Source organism: Mytilus trossulus, chromosome 14 (genome assembly GCF_036588685.1).
Source record: "Mytilus trossulus isolate FHL-02 chromosome 14, PNRI_Mtr1.1.1.hap1, whole genome shotgun sequence".
NCBI classification, from domain to species: domain Eukaryota; kingdom Metazoa; phylum Mollusca; class Bivalvia; order Mytilida; family Mytilidae; genus Mytilus; species Mytilus trossulus.
Genome location: NC_086386.1, coordinates 17,040,702 through 17,056,720, shown reverse-complemented (window position 1 = coordinate 17,056,720; position 16,019 = coordinate 17,040,702). Strand labels below are relative to the sequence as shown.

Genomic DNA, 16,019 nt, shown 5'->3' with positions numbered 1-16,019 from the left:
ATGTATGATATAGGTAAAACAATACCTCAACATGATAAAAGTAGGTCAGGCATCTGCATTGATGTATGATATAGGTAAAACAATACCTCAACATGATAAAAGTAGGTCAGGCATCTGCATTGATGTATGATATAGGTAAAACAATACCTCAACATGATAAAAGTAGGTCAGGCATCTGCATTGATGTATGATATAGGTAAAACAATACCTCAACATGATAAAAGTAGGTCAGGCATCTGCATTGATGTATGATATAGGTAAAACAATACCTCAACATGATAAAAGTAGGTCAGGCATCTGCATTGATGTATGATAAAGGTAAAACAATACCTCAACATGATAAAAGTAGGTCAGGCATCTGCATTGATGTATGATATAGGTAAAACAATACCTCAACATGATAAAAGTAGGTCAAGCATATGCATTAATGGAAGAAATAGAACTTACTATTTCAGATTTGCATCACCACAATAAATAATGGATCAGGCATACTTTCACATGGTAGGATTGAAATAGAAATAAGTTAAACATGTCAAAATAACAGGACTACATAAGGAAAAAATCAATTAAAAGAATAAAATGGAATGGTAGAAATATTCTTCTTAATAAAAATACTGGTGAAATGGGAAAAAATAAGGTAATGGGATAGTTTCAACTCACTCTTGTTGCATCAGTCTATAAGAAGTCCAACACAGCTGACTTTATTGTACTTGCAAAATTTATGATTATGTCATATTTTAATGTCAGGTCCCATTACCAGCTCTAGCAGTAATAGATTCTGACTTGCAGACAACATCAAATTATATCTTATTATCCTTTGCTACTATAGTTACAAAATACAAAATACGAAATATTATATTTGTCAAATTATTCTTATATAGGTTTTATTGTATTGTTATGGTTTTCACAGTTATTATATAATTGAAAACAGTAACAAATAATCTATAAGTTATAATCTAATAATATTCACATATTAACAATTTGTTTTACAAACAGAAGAATTTCAAAAATTTTATGATATTCAATTGAACATATATACTACTAAAGTAGTGTAATTAATAGTGTTACAGATCCTGTTTGAAACTTTACATGATCATGCATTTAATGATTGAACAATATTTGATGTAAGATATTAGCTTTTCAGTTGGAATATTGACCTCTGACTTATGACCTTGAAGATTCTACCACTGCAATGGTTGTCTTCTTTAGCTATGGAAATTTGTGGATGAAGAAAAGATGCAAACATATTCTTATCTTTAAGTTATGGCCTTTACAGTTCACCTAGTTCACCTTGGAGAAAACAATTTATATGTTTTATGCAGATTGGATGATGACATGCTCTTAATGATGTCTACAAGTTTTATTTTTCCAATTTTGATCTATTTTGTAATGTAAATCTTTGACCTTGAAATTGCATACAGTTTAAGACCTTCTAATATTCAAGTATTGATGATTTATAGTGTAAATATTAGATGTGACTTTTCATAGGCTGAATCAAGGGTAGGTGGGCTGGGGTCTCCCCCTCCCCTTTTTGTGGGAAGAATTTGGTTGATTATATAGGGAATCCTGGAAGCATGATTGTAGCAGGACCCCTCTTATGGCAGTCAGTAGGTGACCACTCAAAAAAAGTTCTGTATCTGCCACTGCCGTTACCTTCAATTTGAAATAACATTAGACTCCAAAGTATTGAGTCGATCTGGTCACACAAGTTTAATGGAAGATTGGACGTTAAAGATGGAATATCTACTATTCTATGTACAAAACAAATTCTTACATGCATGCTGACACAAGGTCAAATGTGTTCATATTGACAAATCTGGAACTTTACAGCATGCAGCATTGAATGAATTTTCATAAATTCGTTGTAAGTAAAAAAAGCAAAATTTAAGATTTTTATAGTGCATTTGCTAGTCTTGATTTTTTCACTCATAAAATGACAGATGTTGATAAATTTTGTTTGTGGTTAATTACAGGATACACTATTTCATTACTGAAAGGACGGTTTTGTATACTAACATGAATGAACTAGCATGTGGTCTTTTCGTCTGTAATTCATGACATAAAAAAATAGCAATTGCATGCTTTATCTACAAACTAAGGTTCATTGTGCAACACTCAGCACAAATTGAGCACAAAAACACCTGATTTAATCAGTGCAATAATTACAGATTTTAAAGTAGCCTATCTTTAAATTTTATCACCTACGGAATGTTAAAAAACAGTTCTGTATGCTTGAAATCATTTTGTGATATAATTCGTTTTGTCACTTTGAGGCCACCTTGATTGTTGAAGAGGGAATATAGACCACTGAAACATATTTCTCCAAATTATGGACATGAGACATCTGATTATAAATGGCCGATTAATAAGAACGATAATCAGAAAAAAATTTAAAACAGAAATATGCCAGGATTGGATAAAACTCTACATCCACTCATACCTCTTTGTATACAGTGTACTCCACATTCTATATTCATAATTAAAGGGGTTCTGAGGGGTTGTACTACTTTAAAAATCATTCAACACATTACACTATATATAACACTGCTGGACACAGTGGGACATACTCACTAAGTAAGTGCTAAATATAATCACTAACACATAGTGCTAAACATAATCACTAACTCATAGTGCTAAACATAATCACTTAAACGTAGTGATAAACATAATCACTTAGACATAGTGCTAAACATAATCCCTAACACAAAGTGTGTCACTTGTTAACACAGCTAAATATAATCACTAACACATAATGCTAAACATAATCACTTAGACATAGTGCTAAACATAATCCCTAACACAAAGTGTATCACTTGTTAACACAGCTAATCATAATCACTAACACATAGTGCTAAACATAATCACTTAGACAAAGTGCTAAACATAATCACTAAAACATAGTGCTAAACATAATCACTAAGACATAGTGCTAAACATAATTACTAAGACATAGTGTGTAACATAATCACTAAGACATAGTGCTAAACATAATCCCTAACACAAAGTGTATCACTTGTTAACACAGCTAAACATAATCACTAACACATAGTGCTAAACATAATCACTTACACATAGTGCTAAACATAATCACTAAGACATAGTGCTAAACATAACACTAAGACATTGTGCTAAACATAATTCCTAACACAAAGTGTATCACTTGTTAACACAGCTAAACATAATCACTAACACGTAGTGCTAAACATAATCACTTAGACAAAGTGCTAAACATAATCACTAAGACATAGTGCTAAACATAATCCCTAACACAAAGTGTATCACTTGGTAACACAAATAAAGAAGATCACTCAGACATAGTGTATCACTTGTTAACACAGCTAAAGATAATCACGAAAACATAGTGTATCACCTGTTAACACAGCTAAACTTAATCACTAAGACATCGTGTATCACCTGTTAACACAACTAAACTTAATCACTCAGACATGGTGCTAAACATAATCACTAACACATAGTGTATCATTTGTTAACACAGCTAAAGATAATCACTTAAACTTTTTTGTACAAAGAAACATCTTTTAACCCTACTGTAATTTATCACTAAAACAGTGTGTACTTCCTGTTAATAATGCTTGACATTATCACAATAAAATTTCTTGTATACCCTGTCAGACATAATGAATAAAAGAAAATCTTACATCATCTAAAATTACTGCTGGACATAATCTTTCAACCAACTTTTATCATACATTTACTCTGCTTGAAATGATTAGTAAAGTGACTTGATTACCTGTAAACACTGTTGAAAGTAATCAATAAAACATCTCGAATCACCTGTTGGACAGAAGTTGAACTGCTTAATCATTTTGTATTACCTGTAAACATTGCTGGACATTATCACTAAAACTTCTTTTATATCCGATTCCACTGCTGAAAATAATCACTAATGTAACTTGATTCACCTCCCAACACTGCCTGATATCAAAACTAAACCATCTTGATTTACATGTTTACATTGCTGGATACAATTACTAAAACATCTTGTACTTTATACACTACAGATATAATCACTAAAACATCCTGATTCACATATAAACACTGCTGGACAAAAGCACCATAACATTTTTATTCACCTGTTAACACTACTAGACAAACTCACCAAAATATCTTGATTCACTTGTTAACACTGCTAGACACAATCACCAACATATCTTAATTCACCTGTTAAAACAGCTAGGCACAATCACCAAAAACATCTTGATTCACTTGTTGACACTGCTAGACACAATCACCAACACATCTTGATTCACATGTTAAAACAGCTAGGCACAATCACCAAAATATCTTGATTCACTTGTTAACACTGCTGGACGCAATCACCAAAACATTATGAATCAGCTGTTAATACTGCTATACGCAATCACTAAAACATCCTGATTCACATGTTAACACTGCTAGATACAATCACTAACACATCTTAATTCACCTGTTAACATTGCTGAATAAAAAAATCAACAAATCATCTTGATTCACTTGTTAACATTGCTGGACACAATCCCTTAAACATCTTGTATCATCTTAACTGCATACATAATCACCAAAACATCTTGATTCACCTGTTTACACTTCAGGACAAATTCACTAACGCATTTTGATTCACCTATTGACACTGCTGAATACAATTACCAAAACATTTTGATTCGCCTGTTTACACTGCTGAATACAATCACCAAATCATCTTGATTCACCTGTTAACACTTCAGGACAAATTCACTAACACATTTTGATTCACCTATTAACACTGCTGAATACAATTACCAAAACATTTTGATTCGCCTGTTTACACTGCTGAACACAATTATCAAAACATCTTGATTCACGCCTGTTAACACTGCTGGATATATTCACTAAAACATCTTGGTTTACATGTTAACATTGGTGGGCAAAATCACCAAAACATCTTGATTCATATGTTAATACACCTGGACAAAATCACCAACACACCTTGATTCACCTGTTAACTCAGCTGAACAAAATCACCAACACAACTTGATTCACCTGTTAACACAGCTGAACAAAATCACCAACACACCTTGATTCATCTGTTAACACAGCTGAACAAAATCACCAACACACCTTGATTTACCTGTTAACGCAACTGAACAAAATCACCAACACACCTTGATTTACCTGTTAACGCTGCTGGAGAATATCCCCAAAACATCTTGATTCACCTGTTAACACTGATGGAGATATTCACTAACACATGTTGATTCACATGTTAACACTGCTGGACAAAATCACCAAAACACCTTGATTCATCTGTTAACACTACAGACCATAGTCACTAAATATTAAAAAAAGAATTTGTGGTATGATTTTCGATAAAAAAAAAAAAAAAAACTCCCGCCAGAGACCAAGTGATTCAGAAATTAAGAAGTATAGCGGGTCACTAAAACACAATTACAAACTCACTTTGAAGAACTTTCCATAATATAATGCTGATAAAACATCGTGCAATCTTAATGCTACATTTGTAAAGTTGTTCTGGATACATATTGACAATCTGTTAACACTGCTGAAAAAGTGTCACATAAACATCTTTTAAAATCTGTAAATTGAGTTAATGCACCCTGAAAAACTTTTGAGCACTACATTGCTTACATGAATAAGTCACACTTGATCTGAAAGACGTTAACACATGTAACTTTGAATAAAATTATAAACTTCTAACACCTTTTCATGCCCCTATATCACAGGTTATTTTTGAAAAAATCCACAGGGTTATATATTGAAGTAGGGAGATATAATGTGGTTGTCCAAAAAATAAATAAAAACATGAAAATATTGAAATTCTTTGAATGATATTAGTCGGTAAAAAAACAACCAAAACAAGAAGAAAAAAAGCCACAAGTGGCCCGAGATATTCATTCTTCTGTATGATGGCTTCTACTTAGGATGGGGCAGTCAATTATATCAGAAAGATAAGAATTGACTAATGTAGCATCTCTAAGATGATAAGTAAAAACTTGTCCGGAATACCCCAACAGGAATGAGAATTACTCAAATGACAACAAATTAAAAAATGACCAGTCACATTCCTTGCATTCCAAGGGAAACAAACCAGCCAATTAGCATTATATAATAAAAGATAACTGGATTACGGTAATCTTCCTAGCAGTTGTGATAAAGCTTAAGGGGGTGTCGTATTAGTACCCAGTTAATCTCTCACTTATCTCCAACCTTAATGGTCACTATTACTGACCATTCCTAAGTAGTGACCATAGAGTATTTGAAATGGTACTTGAAATTGATAAATGATATTCGACCTAAGGTTTCTGGTTATAGTATAGGTGACGTTTTATTTACCTTCTGTTGCTATAAATATGTCATGTACGTAGAAGGTTAGTTTATCCGCAGTCAGGTCAAGTTCAAATCCCATCTTTTGACCAGACCGTCAAGTAAAGGTTTGTGGTTGAATAAATCGCTTATATATGCGACATTTTTTCCTAATAATTCATTATAAAATAAGAAAATAAAGTATTTTTTGTCAGTATTTTATTACATCTACGAGTTTGTATGATGTTTCACCTACAAATGTCTCCTCTCAACAACACTTTACGGATCCATAGGGGGTCTGTTGCAGCACTTAATTTTTGTCATTATATTTTCTATGCATTAAAGCTTGTATTTGCCAGTCTTTAATTATGGTGACCCACTTTGGGGAACATATATGTACTGTTTCAATTTGTTCTCGTAAAGGGAATTCCTAGAAAGTCCTGGTAAATTATGTCTTACCAAAACCAACACAATGTATACCTAATATTCTGTACACGTGAATGAGACAGCTAGCCAGCAACAGTGACTCGTTTACCCGAAGGGACATCTATACAGCTTACCTCAAATGATCGTTAGCGATAGAAGATAGGTAGCACGGACTATACATGTAAACCCCCATTCCCACACCCTACCTTGCGAGTGGATTTGCCTGCATAAAGAAAGAATGTACGTCAAAAAGTTTGGGTGTAAAAAAAGCATGCCTCCCTTTACATCTAACATCGGTTGCCGCGCTTCTAAATGTTGTGCATTCCAACTGCAGGCCATAAAAGTAAAGTTGCCGCATCGCCATATATAGTGCAGGAAAAACAAGATATTGTGCAATGTTTAACCTAATTACATGCACTTATTTATGCACTTGAACTCTTTAAACTTTTTAATTGCCTAAAAAGTGTCTAATATTTATATATTATATCGAGAGGGCGCGAGATTTTTTTCCTTTTATGTCTGACAAAATTCATATTTTTGTACTTAATTTATGCCTACGTAAACACACATTAACAAGATTTCTGAAAATTGGAATTACCTTTAATAAGTATCTATATTTGAACTGAGATTTGTACAGACAAGTTGACCGAATATATGTATAGATATTTGTAATGTAAATCTTTAACATTTGACCAGATATACCACAAGAATGTCTTTGATTAGTCTTGCATAAGAACTGTATTGTTTCAATTCTAAAGTACTAAGTTATATAAGGAAGTAGACGAAATAAGTTCATGGCTATTGCGTAGAATCAGAAATACAGAAAACTTATGGTAATTAGTGAGTTAGTGATAGAAGGTTACTTTGGTCCTCGGGATGTTTTAAATCTCAATTTTCCGGCATAATTTTGGGGAAATTGCAGTTCGAATTAAATAACGTTTTGGAATCCATGCTAGCTGGGAATAGTATATCTAACGTTTATATATATGTTCCTGATGCTAGTATGGTGAATACTTTAGGAATGTAAAGTAGGTAAATTATTACACCTTGTCGTGATGTCATTTTGTGCGACAATAAACTTTTATACTTTTGTATATCTTTTAAAACAGACAAATAGAAAGTTTTAAGTAGCGTGCTGAAATATTAAATATTATTCAAGATGATTTTATAAACAAATATTTGAATAAATCGTTAGTTCAACTACAATTAAATGAACGCCAAAAGTACATGAGGGTGTACTCATACATTGAAATGTTTTGGTTTTATAAACTTTTTAATCGGACATTGAGTGTCTTAAATTGCATAAAATTGGCTAGTGCACCATTTGAACATAAAAGAAAATTTTTGACATATTGTAAACAAACTTCTAGATTGTAAGAAGTACGCTGCATTAATAAGTCAAGCAGAAAATGTAACTGTTAAATGTTCAAATATCATTTTATTTTATCTAAAATCACGAAAAATGAAGGATTAATTTTAAGTGCATATTATTGTTGTTGTTTATTTCCTTATTGTTATTAGAGTTGGAGTATATACATTTCAAATGTAATCATTCGGCCTAACGTTTGCAATAACAGTTTGACAAGGTCTCGGTTGTCATACAAATTATTTATAACTGTCAATATATATACATTTAAGTAATTTATTCTTTGTTTCTAATATGTTGTACTTATAACCCCACAAGCTTTTTCAAACCATGCTCCATGGGTGTCCATGTACGTAAAAAGAAGAATGACAATTTTAGCATGAAGAGCTGTAGACATGTCAAAAAGTGAATATTGGATCACAGAAAAGATCGCATGAACTTTAATCTCTCTAGAACACACTTGTCCATAGTCCTACACCGAACATAATTTGGACGGCCGGTAGACAGGCTACTGGTATTGCCAGATGGGGTACATGCATAAAAAATATTTTTGTGTCTCTGCATAAACAAACAACTTAAATCTATTAAAATCCTCGAATAAGCATAAACAAAATCTGGGACTTATACTTATACATAAAACTAACCTCGACTTAAGACTTGAATTTCCGTAAGTGAAAAAGAACTTAAATGGGAATCCGATGATGATTTTTTTGGGCTGATTTAGAGCGTTGAAATTATTGAAAATCGACGAAAAATTCATCTGAAATGCAAGTAGCGATTTACTATATGTTACTAACAAAATTTATACCAAAGGCAAAAGGTCAAGGGCAATTACAAGGTCACTGAACGAGCCTCGGTAAAAATTAACAAAACCCATACCGTATACAGTGATCTGCAAAAGACCCCGAGATAACAGGGGGAGATAACAAGATGAGTGAAACAATTCAAATGAGGAAATCAAGTGGCGAACTGATCTGAGCTAAACATGAAAAGTCCGTGTAATTTCTGGGATTGACATCTAAGAACGGACGTTTTTATAAGCTATGGTTTGCCACATTTCCTGTTCTGACAGAAACACATTTCTGTTGACTTGCGTTGCTTTTACGGTTTAACCCTTATTGTGTGGGAAACGATTGTGCATGGTTTCACAAAGACAGAAATTTGCCGGTCCAAAAAACGTAAACTGAATATCATCGTTTTGTATACCTGTCTCTTGTGGATCCGGTCTTACATTGTGGTTTAAAGTCCTTTATACAACATTTTATTGACCTTATCAGAGAGGAAAAGGTGTATGTTTTCTTCTTCTTCGCACATTTTAGTGTAAATTGTGGTCTGCGATTAGTCTAGACTTAATTTTTTTTAAGAGTGTGGGCAGAGCCTCAATCAGACTAATCAAATACATTTTTTAAATGTCAATAAACAAATGATCACAGATATCTAAATAAATAAAAACACGAATATTGTGTACTGGTAAACTGTAAACGCCATTGGGCCTTGGTATGATAGAGACACTTAGAACCATGCATGCACCACTCCTTAGAGTAGAAAAGGGGGGGGGCAAATAACCGGCATGTGACTTGCTCCAATAAAAAAACAAAAACGTTTGAAAGAGTGAAATGATAACTAAAAATTAAAACATCTTTAACCTGAACCTGGAAAAATATTAAAAATGTGAGGTCCTTGTATTCCCCTCAAGTACAACCACAACATGCCATATATAAGTTTTTTGTGTAATACATTTTCTCCATTAGACATTATAGAGTTAATATATTTATGCTGTGTTGATTTATTCGATTTATGTATTTTTTGTGGGTTAATTTTTATCTTAAAAAGTTTACGCGAAATTACTTTCACAACTCGATCTGGCTTCATTCATACTCCATATAAACCATCGTCCAATAGTTACTGCTTAACCGAATAAATCACCGCCCATAAAAGATGATTGACACGCTTTGTCGACTGAGTGATAAAAATAACATGAAGGCATGGAAGATTAAATATTTGTGAATGTAACGTGTGAGAGACGCGTCTAGTGAATGTGTATTGACTTTTTTATTTTGTTTATTTTGTGAGGAATTATGCCATTGTAAAATGCATGTAAGTATAGGCCTACTTTGCTGGATTATATTTGCAATTGTGATTTTATTACAAAATATTGAACGGAAAATGATGCCTATGATGTGTATGGCTAAGGAAAAGTTTAATACATTCTTTGTCGATTTTTGCATGCACGACTTAGAGCTTTTGGATCGTATATTTATGTTTGGATAAATTCCAGTGTTGTGGAATGCGACTAGCTATAAAATATGCCGTTAATTAACGCATGTCATCAACAATGGGCAATCGGGTCAACCGATTTCAATACACTAATAGATCAATACATTCTTTGGGTCTTTGTTTTATAATCTAGCGTCTGAGATCAAAGGAATCCGAAGAATAGATTGTCTGGTATTTAAATATAAGGTTTGTGGGGATTTCGTTTCATTCATATTTATAGCTGACTTTTTTACACCTTTAGCTCAAATTGAATTTATCCTTTGAGCTGTGTACATGGTGTTAATGTAATATATGTAAAATAGAATTGGATTACAAAACTTTTGGGATGCCTCCTAATAATAATAACGTTGAGATAGGTAAGCTGAATTATTATTAGATGCAGAGACATATAATACAATATTATATTGTAGATGTTAGATGTTAGTTAGATGTGAGAAAGTAAAGCCAAACAAATACTTTGACGGCTAGATATTGTAATATTTTGTGCAAATAACTTTAAATAAAATTTGCTATCATAGTTCACCATGTTGACAGCAGTGGCCTATTATAAATTATTAGACATAAATAGTCACCATTAGTGGTAACATCTATAACAGTCCAGAGTTGGACTTGGAACATATATATAATATTTGTATGGCCTTGCATTGAACATACTAGTAACTACATTTTGTTTGTATCAGTACAGTTTTCCATGTCAATTTCACCTGCAATGTATGTTGTAGATTGAAATCAGTAAGAGCCATAGGGGCATTCTTTTCTTTTTTCCTCTTTGTTAATTAAAAGTTAGTGTGTCTGTTGGGTGTTGCAAGGTAATGTTTATAGCAGGTAGGAAAAAAAATGTGTGAATACCTTACGAAATAATTTATGAAAAACAAATTGGTTTTGGATGTTTGATTTTTGCCTTTCATGTGGTCATACATTGTCATAGAAATGACAAATTACATACTAGGAGTTTAATTTTTTGGCAAAATGTATGCAAGCTCCAATTTCACAAATGATGAAATATCAGTTTATACAATATTTATTTGTTTACTTTTTGAAATGTTGTCCTTCTTTGCACCAGGTTTTAACCCTCTTCTATCAAAATTGAAATTTGAGTTTTTTCTTATGACAGACATAACCACCTTGTAGCAGTATCCCTCAAAAGTCAGTTTAGTTAAGTATGTCGTGTCAGTAAATACATGTAGCATGCATTCTTTTTCCTTTTGTAACATGATGTACAGTGATATAGCCAACAAAGTGATTTGCAATCTGTAATAATAGCAGAGTATAAACACATACACAAGTGGTAGTCTCATTGACATGCCAAATGTTTAGATCATATGTAGATATATTTATGACAGGACATCATATCAAATCAGCATTTACCATACTTAAGTATGTGAATAGTTTTATTCCATCTTCCCTGTCTTTATACTTTGATGGCAGCTGTGTTTAGCATCAGCCTCTGCCTATTGACCTGACAAAACCTTCCAGGAGGTAACACAGCTTTAACATTTTCTCACAGACACAACCTCTTTTTTTCCCACCATGATAATTGTTTTTAGGATTATATAATGTAACATAATTGTGATAGAAAATATGTGAACTGAAAATATAAATATTTGTAATGGTAAATGTCTGGAACTAATGTGCAACAGTCTTTCATGAAGTAAAAACTGTAAACATGTTTTTACATTGTACTGGTAAATGTGTCTAACTAATGTGCAGCAGTCTTTTATGAAGTAAATGTGATAGTTATTTAACCTGCTAAAGAAAGAAAAATCAAGTCAGCCAAGCTTCTTCAGTTCTTTATATTTAATATTTGTAAGCAGACCAGTCTGACTTATACTGTTAACATTATCAGGTCAAGAAGGCTGTATCATGTGACCTATCTACTTCATTTTGATTGTTTGGTATCTCTCATTGGCAATATAATTCCACATCTTTTATTTTGTCTTCTGGACAATGCTTCAAATTGAGTGGGATACAGATCTTAATAGTTTGTTTATATTTTACTTTATTTTATTTTCAGAGGATGTGATGCCTTCATATGGCTGCCCTGTAAAGATGGCACAGTGTCTCTTGAAGAAAAAGAACTTTTTCTGTAGGGAATGGACATTCAGTAAAATCAACCATTGCCTAGAAAACAGACCAACATCTAAAACATGTGGGGCTTTGATAGTGGGAGGCCCTGGATGTGGCAAGTCAGCGGTGTGTGCAGAACTGACGTGGCCTACTGTGTCACAAGGAAAACAATGTCTTCTCAATCAGCGACTCATTGCCTGGCACTTCTGTCAGGCTCATGACATTGAGAGCTTATCCATAACAAGTTTCATCCTTAACCTGGTTAACCAGTTGTCAGAAAGTAAACAAATCAATGGATACTTAGACATCATAAATGATCCTGAAGTACAGAGGCTTCTCAATCCAGTGGAAATTGAGAAAAATCCTGACCTAGTCTTTCATCAAGCTGTCTTGGAACCTTTACAGATGCTTGAAAAACCAGAAAGAACTGTATTTATGATTGTTGATTCCATTGACGAATGTTATCTCCAAAGTTTGGGAGAAAAAAATGGAGAAAGCCGTACAATTGCTGAGCTTCTGGCAAATCATCATCATAACTTTCCACCATGGCTTCTCCTTGTGTGTTCTGCTCGGAAACAAAGTAAAACAGTAACAAGAATGTTTACTGGTTTCCGAAAAATTAGTTTAGATGACCTTCGAAAATCTCATGTTGTTCGTGATGTTCAGCAATACATTCTGTGTCGACTTGATAAGGAGGAGCGACTGAGACAACACCTAAGTCGTGATACAGCAGAAATGTTGAATCAATTACACATAAAGAGCAATGGATGCTTTCTATACTTAGAACGAGTTCTCGATGGTGTTTCTGAGAATTTTATAATGTTGCGTGAGATTCGTGAGATTCCAGGAACTTTGAATGGATTATACCTTTGGTTATGTCAGAGGATATTTGGTCGTAAGCAATTTACCAAAATTCAACCCATTATCAATGTTATTCTGGCATCTAATAAGCCAGTGAACTCGAAGGATTTGTTTGACTGTGTTCACACAAAAAACACTGATTTAACAGAAGAGGAATTTTCAAAGCAAATAACTAGTATGAAGAAAATTCTGATTGAAGGACAGAATGGAAGTAAGATTTTATTCCACCACAGTTTCGCAGAGTGGCTACTTGATGTAAAACATTGCACACAGAAATACTTGTGTAATGCCTCTGAAGGTCATGCTATGTTAGCAATGAGGGCTACAATGAGTGCTGACAAATTAAAACCACTGGAAGTTCAGGAAATGGCCTTACACATGCTACGTGGAAATTTTTATGATGTGTTACAATATACTAATTTAGTGCAATGGTTAATGATATCCGGTGCAGATATAGAGACAAGTTTATCAGTAGGGATTCCAAAGGAACAAAAAGTTACAAAACTTCTGTTGGATGCAGGTGCTAAACTTCCTTCAGATCCAGATGAAGCAGAAACTGCTAGCATGCATGCAAGCATGATTGAAGAAGTTGACAACGAGAAGCAGCCTGCATTGGATGTGTCTGTTAATCAGGTGGATAGCAATGGTCGAACAGTCCTTCACAATGCTGCTCACGAAGGAAATATTCAGCTCCTGACAACTGCTATAGCAAATGGTGCTGACTTAGAAGCTGTTGACAAAAAAGGACAGACAGCTTTAATCTTAGCATCAAGACAAGGTCATGCAGAAATAGTTGCCATATTATTGGCGTCCAAAGTTTGTGTTGATCGTACTGATGATGATGGATGGACAGCTTTACGATCAGCTGCCTGGGGTGGACATAATGCTGTTGTCTTATTGTTATTAGGAGCAGGAGCCGGTGTTGACCATGCTGATACAGACAAAAGAACAGCACTGAGAGCAGCAGCTTGGGGTGGTCATGAAGAAATAGTGATACAACTACTAGAACATCAGGCCGAGGTCAATAAAGCTGATAATGATGGTCGCACAGCTCTTATAGCTGCTGCTTACATGGGACATGCAGAAATTGTACAAGATTTATTAAAAAACAATGCTGATGTCAACCAAGAAGATCGTGATGGTAGAACTGCTCTTTCAGTAGCAGCCGTCTGCATCAGAACTAGTGAAGGTCACGAAAAGGTTGTTGGATTACTTTTAGAGAACGGAGCTGAAGTGAATCACCAAGATCATGATGGTATGACCCCATTACTCGTTGCTGCATGTGAAGGTCATCAGGAAGTTTGTGAACTTTTGTTAGAATGGGATGCTGACATTGATCATGCTGATAACAATGGCCGTACGCCTCTTCTAGCCGCTGCTTCAATGGGACATTCTAAAATAGTTAATCAGCTGTTGGTTTGGGGATGTGCTGTGGATACGATTGATTCTGAGGGAAGGATTGTTCTTAGTATTGCTGCAGCACAAGGCAATGTCAATGTTGTCCAACAGTTACTTGAACGTGGATTAGATGAAATGCATAGAGACAATGCTGGATGGTCTCCCTTGCACATGGCTGCTTATGAAGGACACTTGGAGGTAAGCATATTTTGAATGTTACATATACATGTATTTGTCTACATATATCATTATGTTCATTTGTTGTAAAGGAACAACTTTGATCAGTGTAGTTAATGTAGTTTATTAGTGTAGTTAATTTTGGTGCCCTTTATAGCTTGCTGTTGGATAAGCCAAGGTTCTGTGTTTAAGACATTACTTTGACCAAAAATGGTTTACTTTTACAAATTGGGATTTGGATGGAGAGTTGTCTCATTGGCACTCATACATACCACATCTTCTTATATCTATTTTCAGTAGGAAACTTTAGATTAAATTATTAAAGTTGTTGACTTCTTTCTTATGTGGATAAAGAAAATCATCTTTTAAGGACGTTGACCTAGTAATCACCAATAATCATAATCTTTATGAAAGTTTTATCTATTTGATGGAATCCTATCAAAATCAAAGATAAATCATGTACAACTTAAGAAGGTTAGGAATTAAGTATTTGACCTGATCTGAGTTTCTCAGGCTATCAACCAAATTTTGATAAGCTTAAATGTGGATTAAGAAAGATAGGCAATGATTTTTCCCACAAATCCAAATAAAGATATTAGAAGTGGGTACCCCTTTATTCTGACATAAGTTTGTTTTACAAGTTTTTGAATTTTTTGAAATACTAAGGCTTTTCTACCTCAGACATAGATTACCTTAGCTGTATTTGACAAAACCTGTAGGAATTTTTGTCGTCAATGCTCTTTAACTTTGTATTTCATTTGGCCTTTTTAACTTTTTTGGATTCAAGCATCACTGATGAGCCTTTTGTAGACGAAACGCATCTGGCGTATATATACTTAATTTAGTCCACTGTCTGTCTCATGCACTGTATCTATGTCATGAATTTATTGTTTACAGATGTAGTAAAGATTTACACGGAAAGTTAATTTCATAAGTTCACAAAAATCTTTTTTTGGAAAATAAACATAAAAAAGAAAAGTACTTAAAAATTCAAAAAAGTAACTTTTTTCAAAAAATTCTTACTTGTGATTGTAAAGTTGTCTACATGTCTGTTTTGAAAAAAATTACTTAAATACCATGCATTTTTGTTCAAAATCAGTTTCTAATATTTACTGGCATGATGAACATGAAGTGTGGGAAGAGGGTT

At 33.6% G+C, this 16,019-nt stretch overlaps 1 protein-coding gene across 6 annotated transcripts in view; it reads left to right on the top strand.

Annotated features, from left to right (window-relative positions):
• LOC134696163 (ankyrin repeat domain-containing protein 50-like) overlaps nucleotides 1-16,019 on the top strand; it is a 47,853-nt gene that overhangs the window by 9,314 nt on the left and 22,520 nt on the right. For 2 of the 6 annotated variants that reach the window (XM_063557815.1, XM_063557816.1), the window contains exons 1-2: nucleotides 10,624-10,725; nucleotides 12,384-14,893. In XM_063557815.1, the coding sequence (XP_063413885.1) occupies nucleotides 10,695-10,725; nucleotides 12,384-14,893 (2,541 nt within the window). In that variant the 5' untranslated portion in view covers nucleotides 10,624-10,694. Of the gene's footprint in view, nucleotides 1-10,042; nucleotides 10,190-10,423; nucleotides 10,556-10,623; nucleotides 10,726-11,765; nucleotides 11,849-12,383; nucleotides 14,894-16,019 lie in introns of those variants that run through there. The other 4 variants (XM_063557817.1, XM_063557819.1, XM_063557820.1 and 1 more) reach the window with 4 other exon arrangements.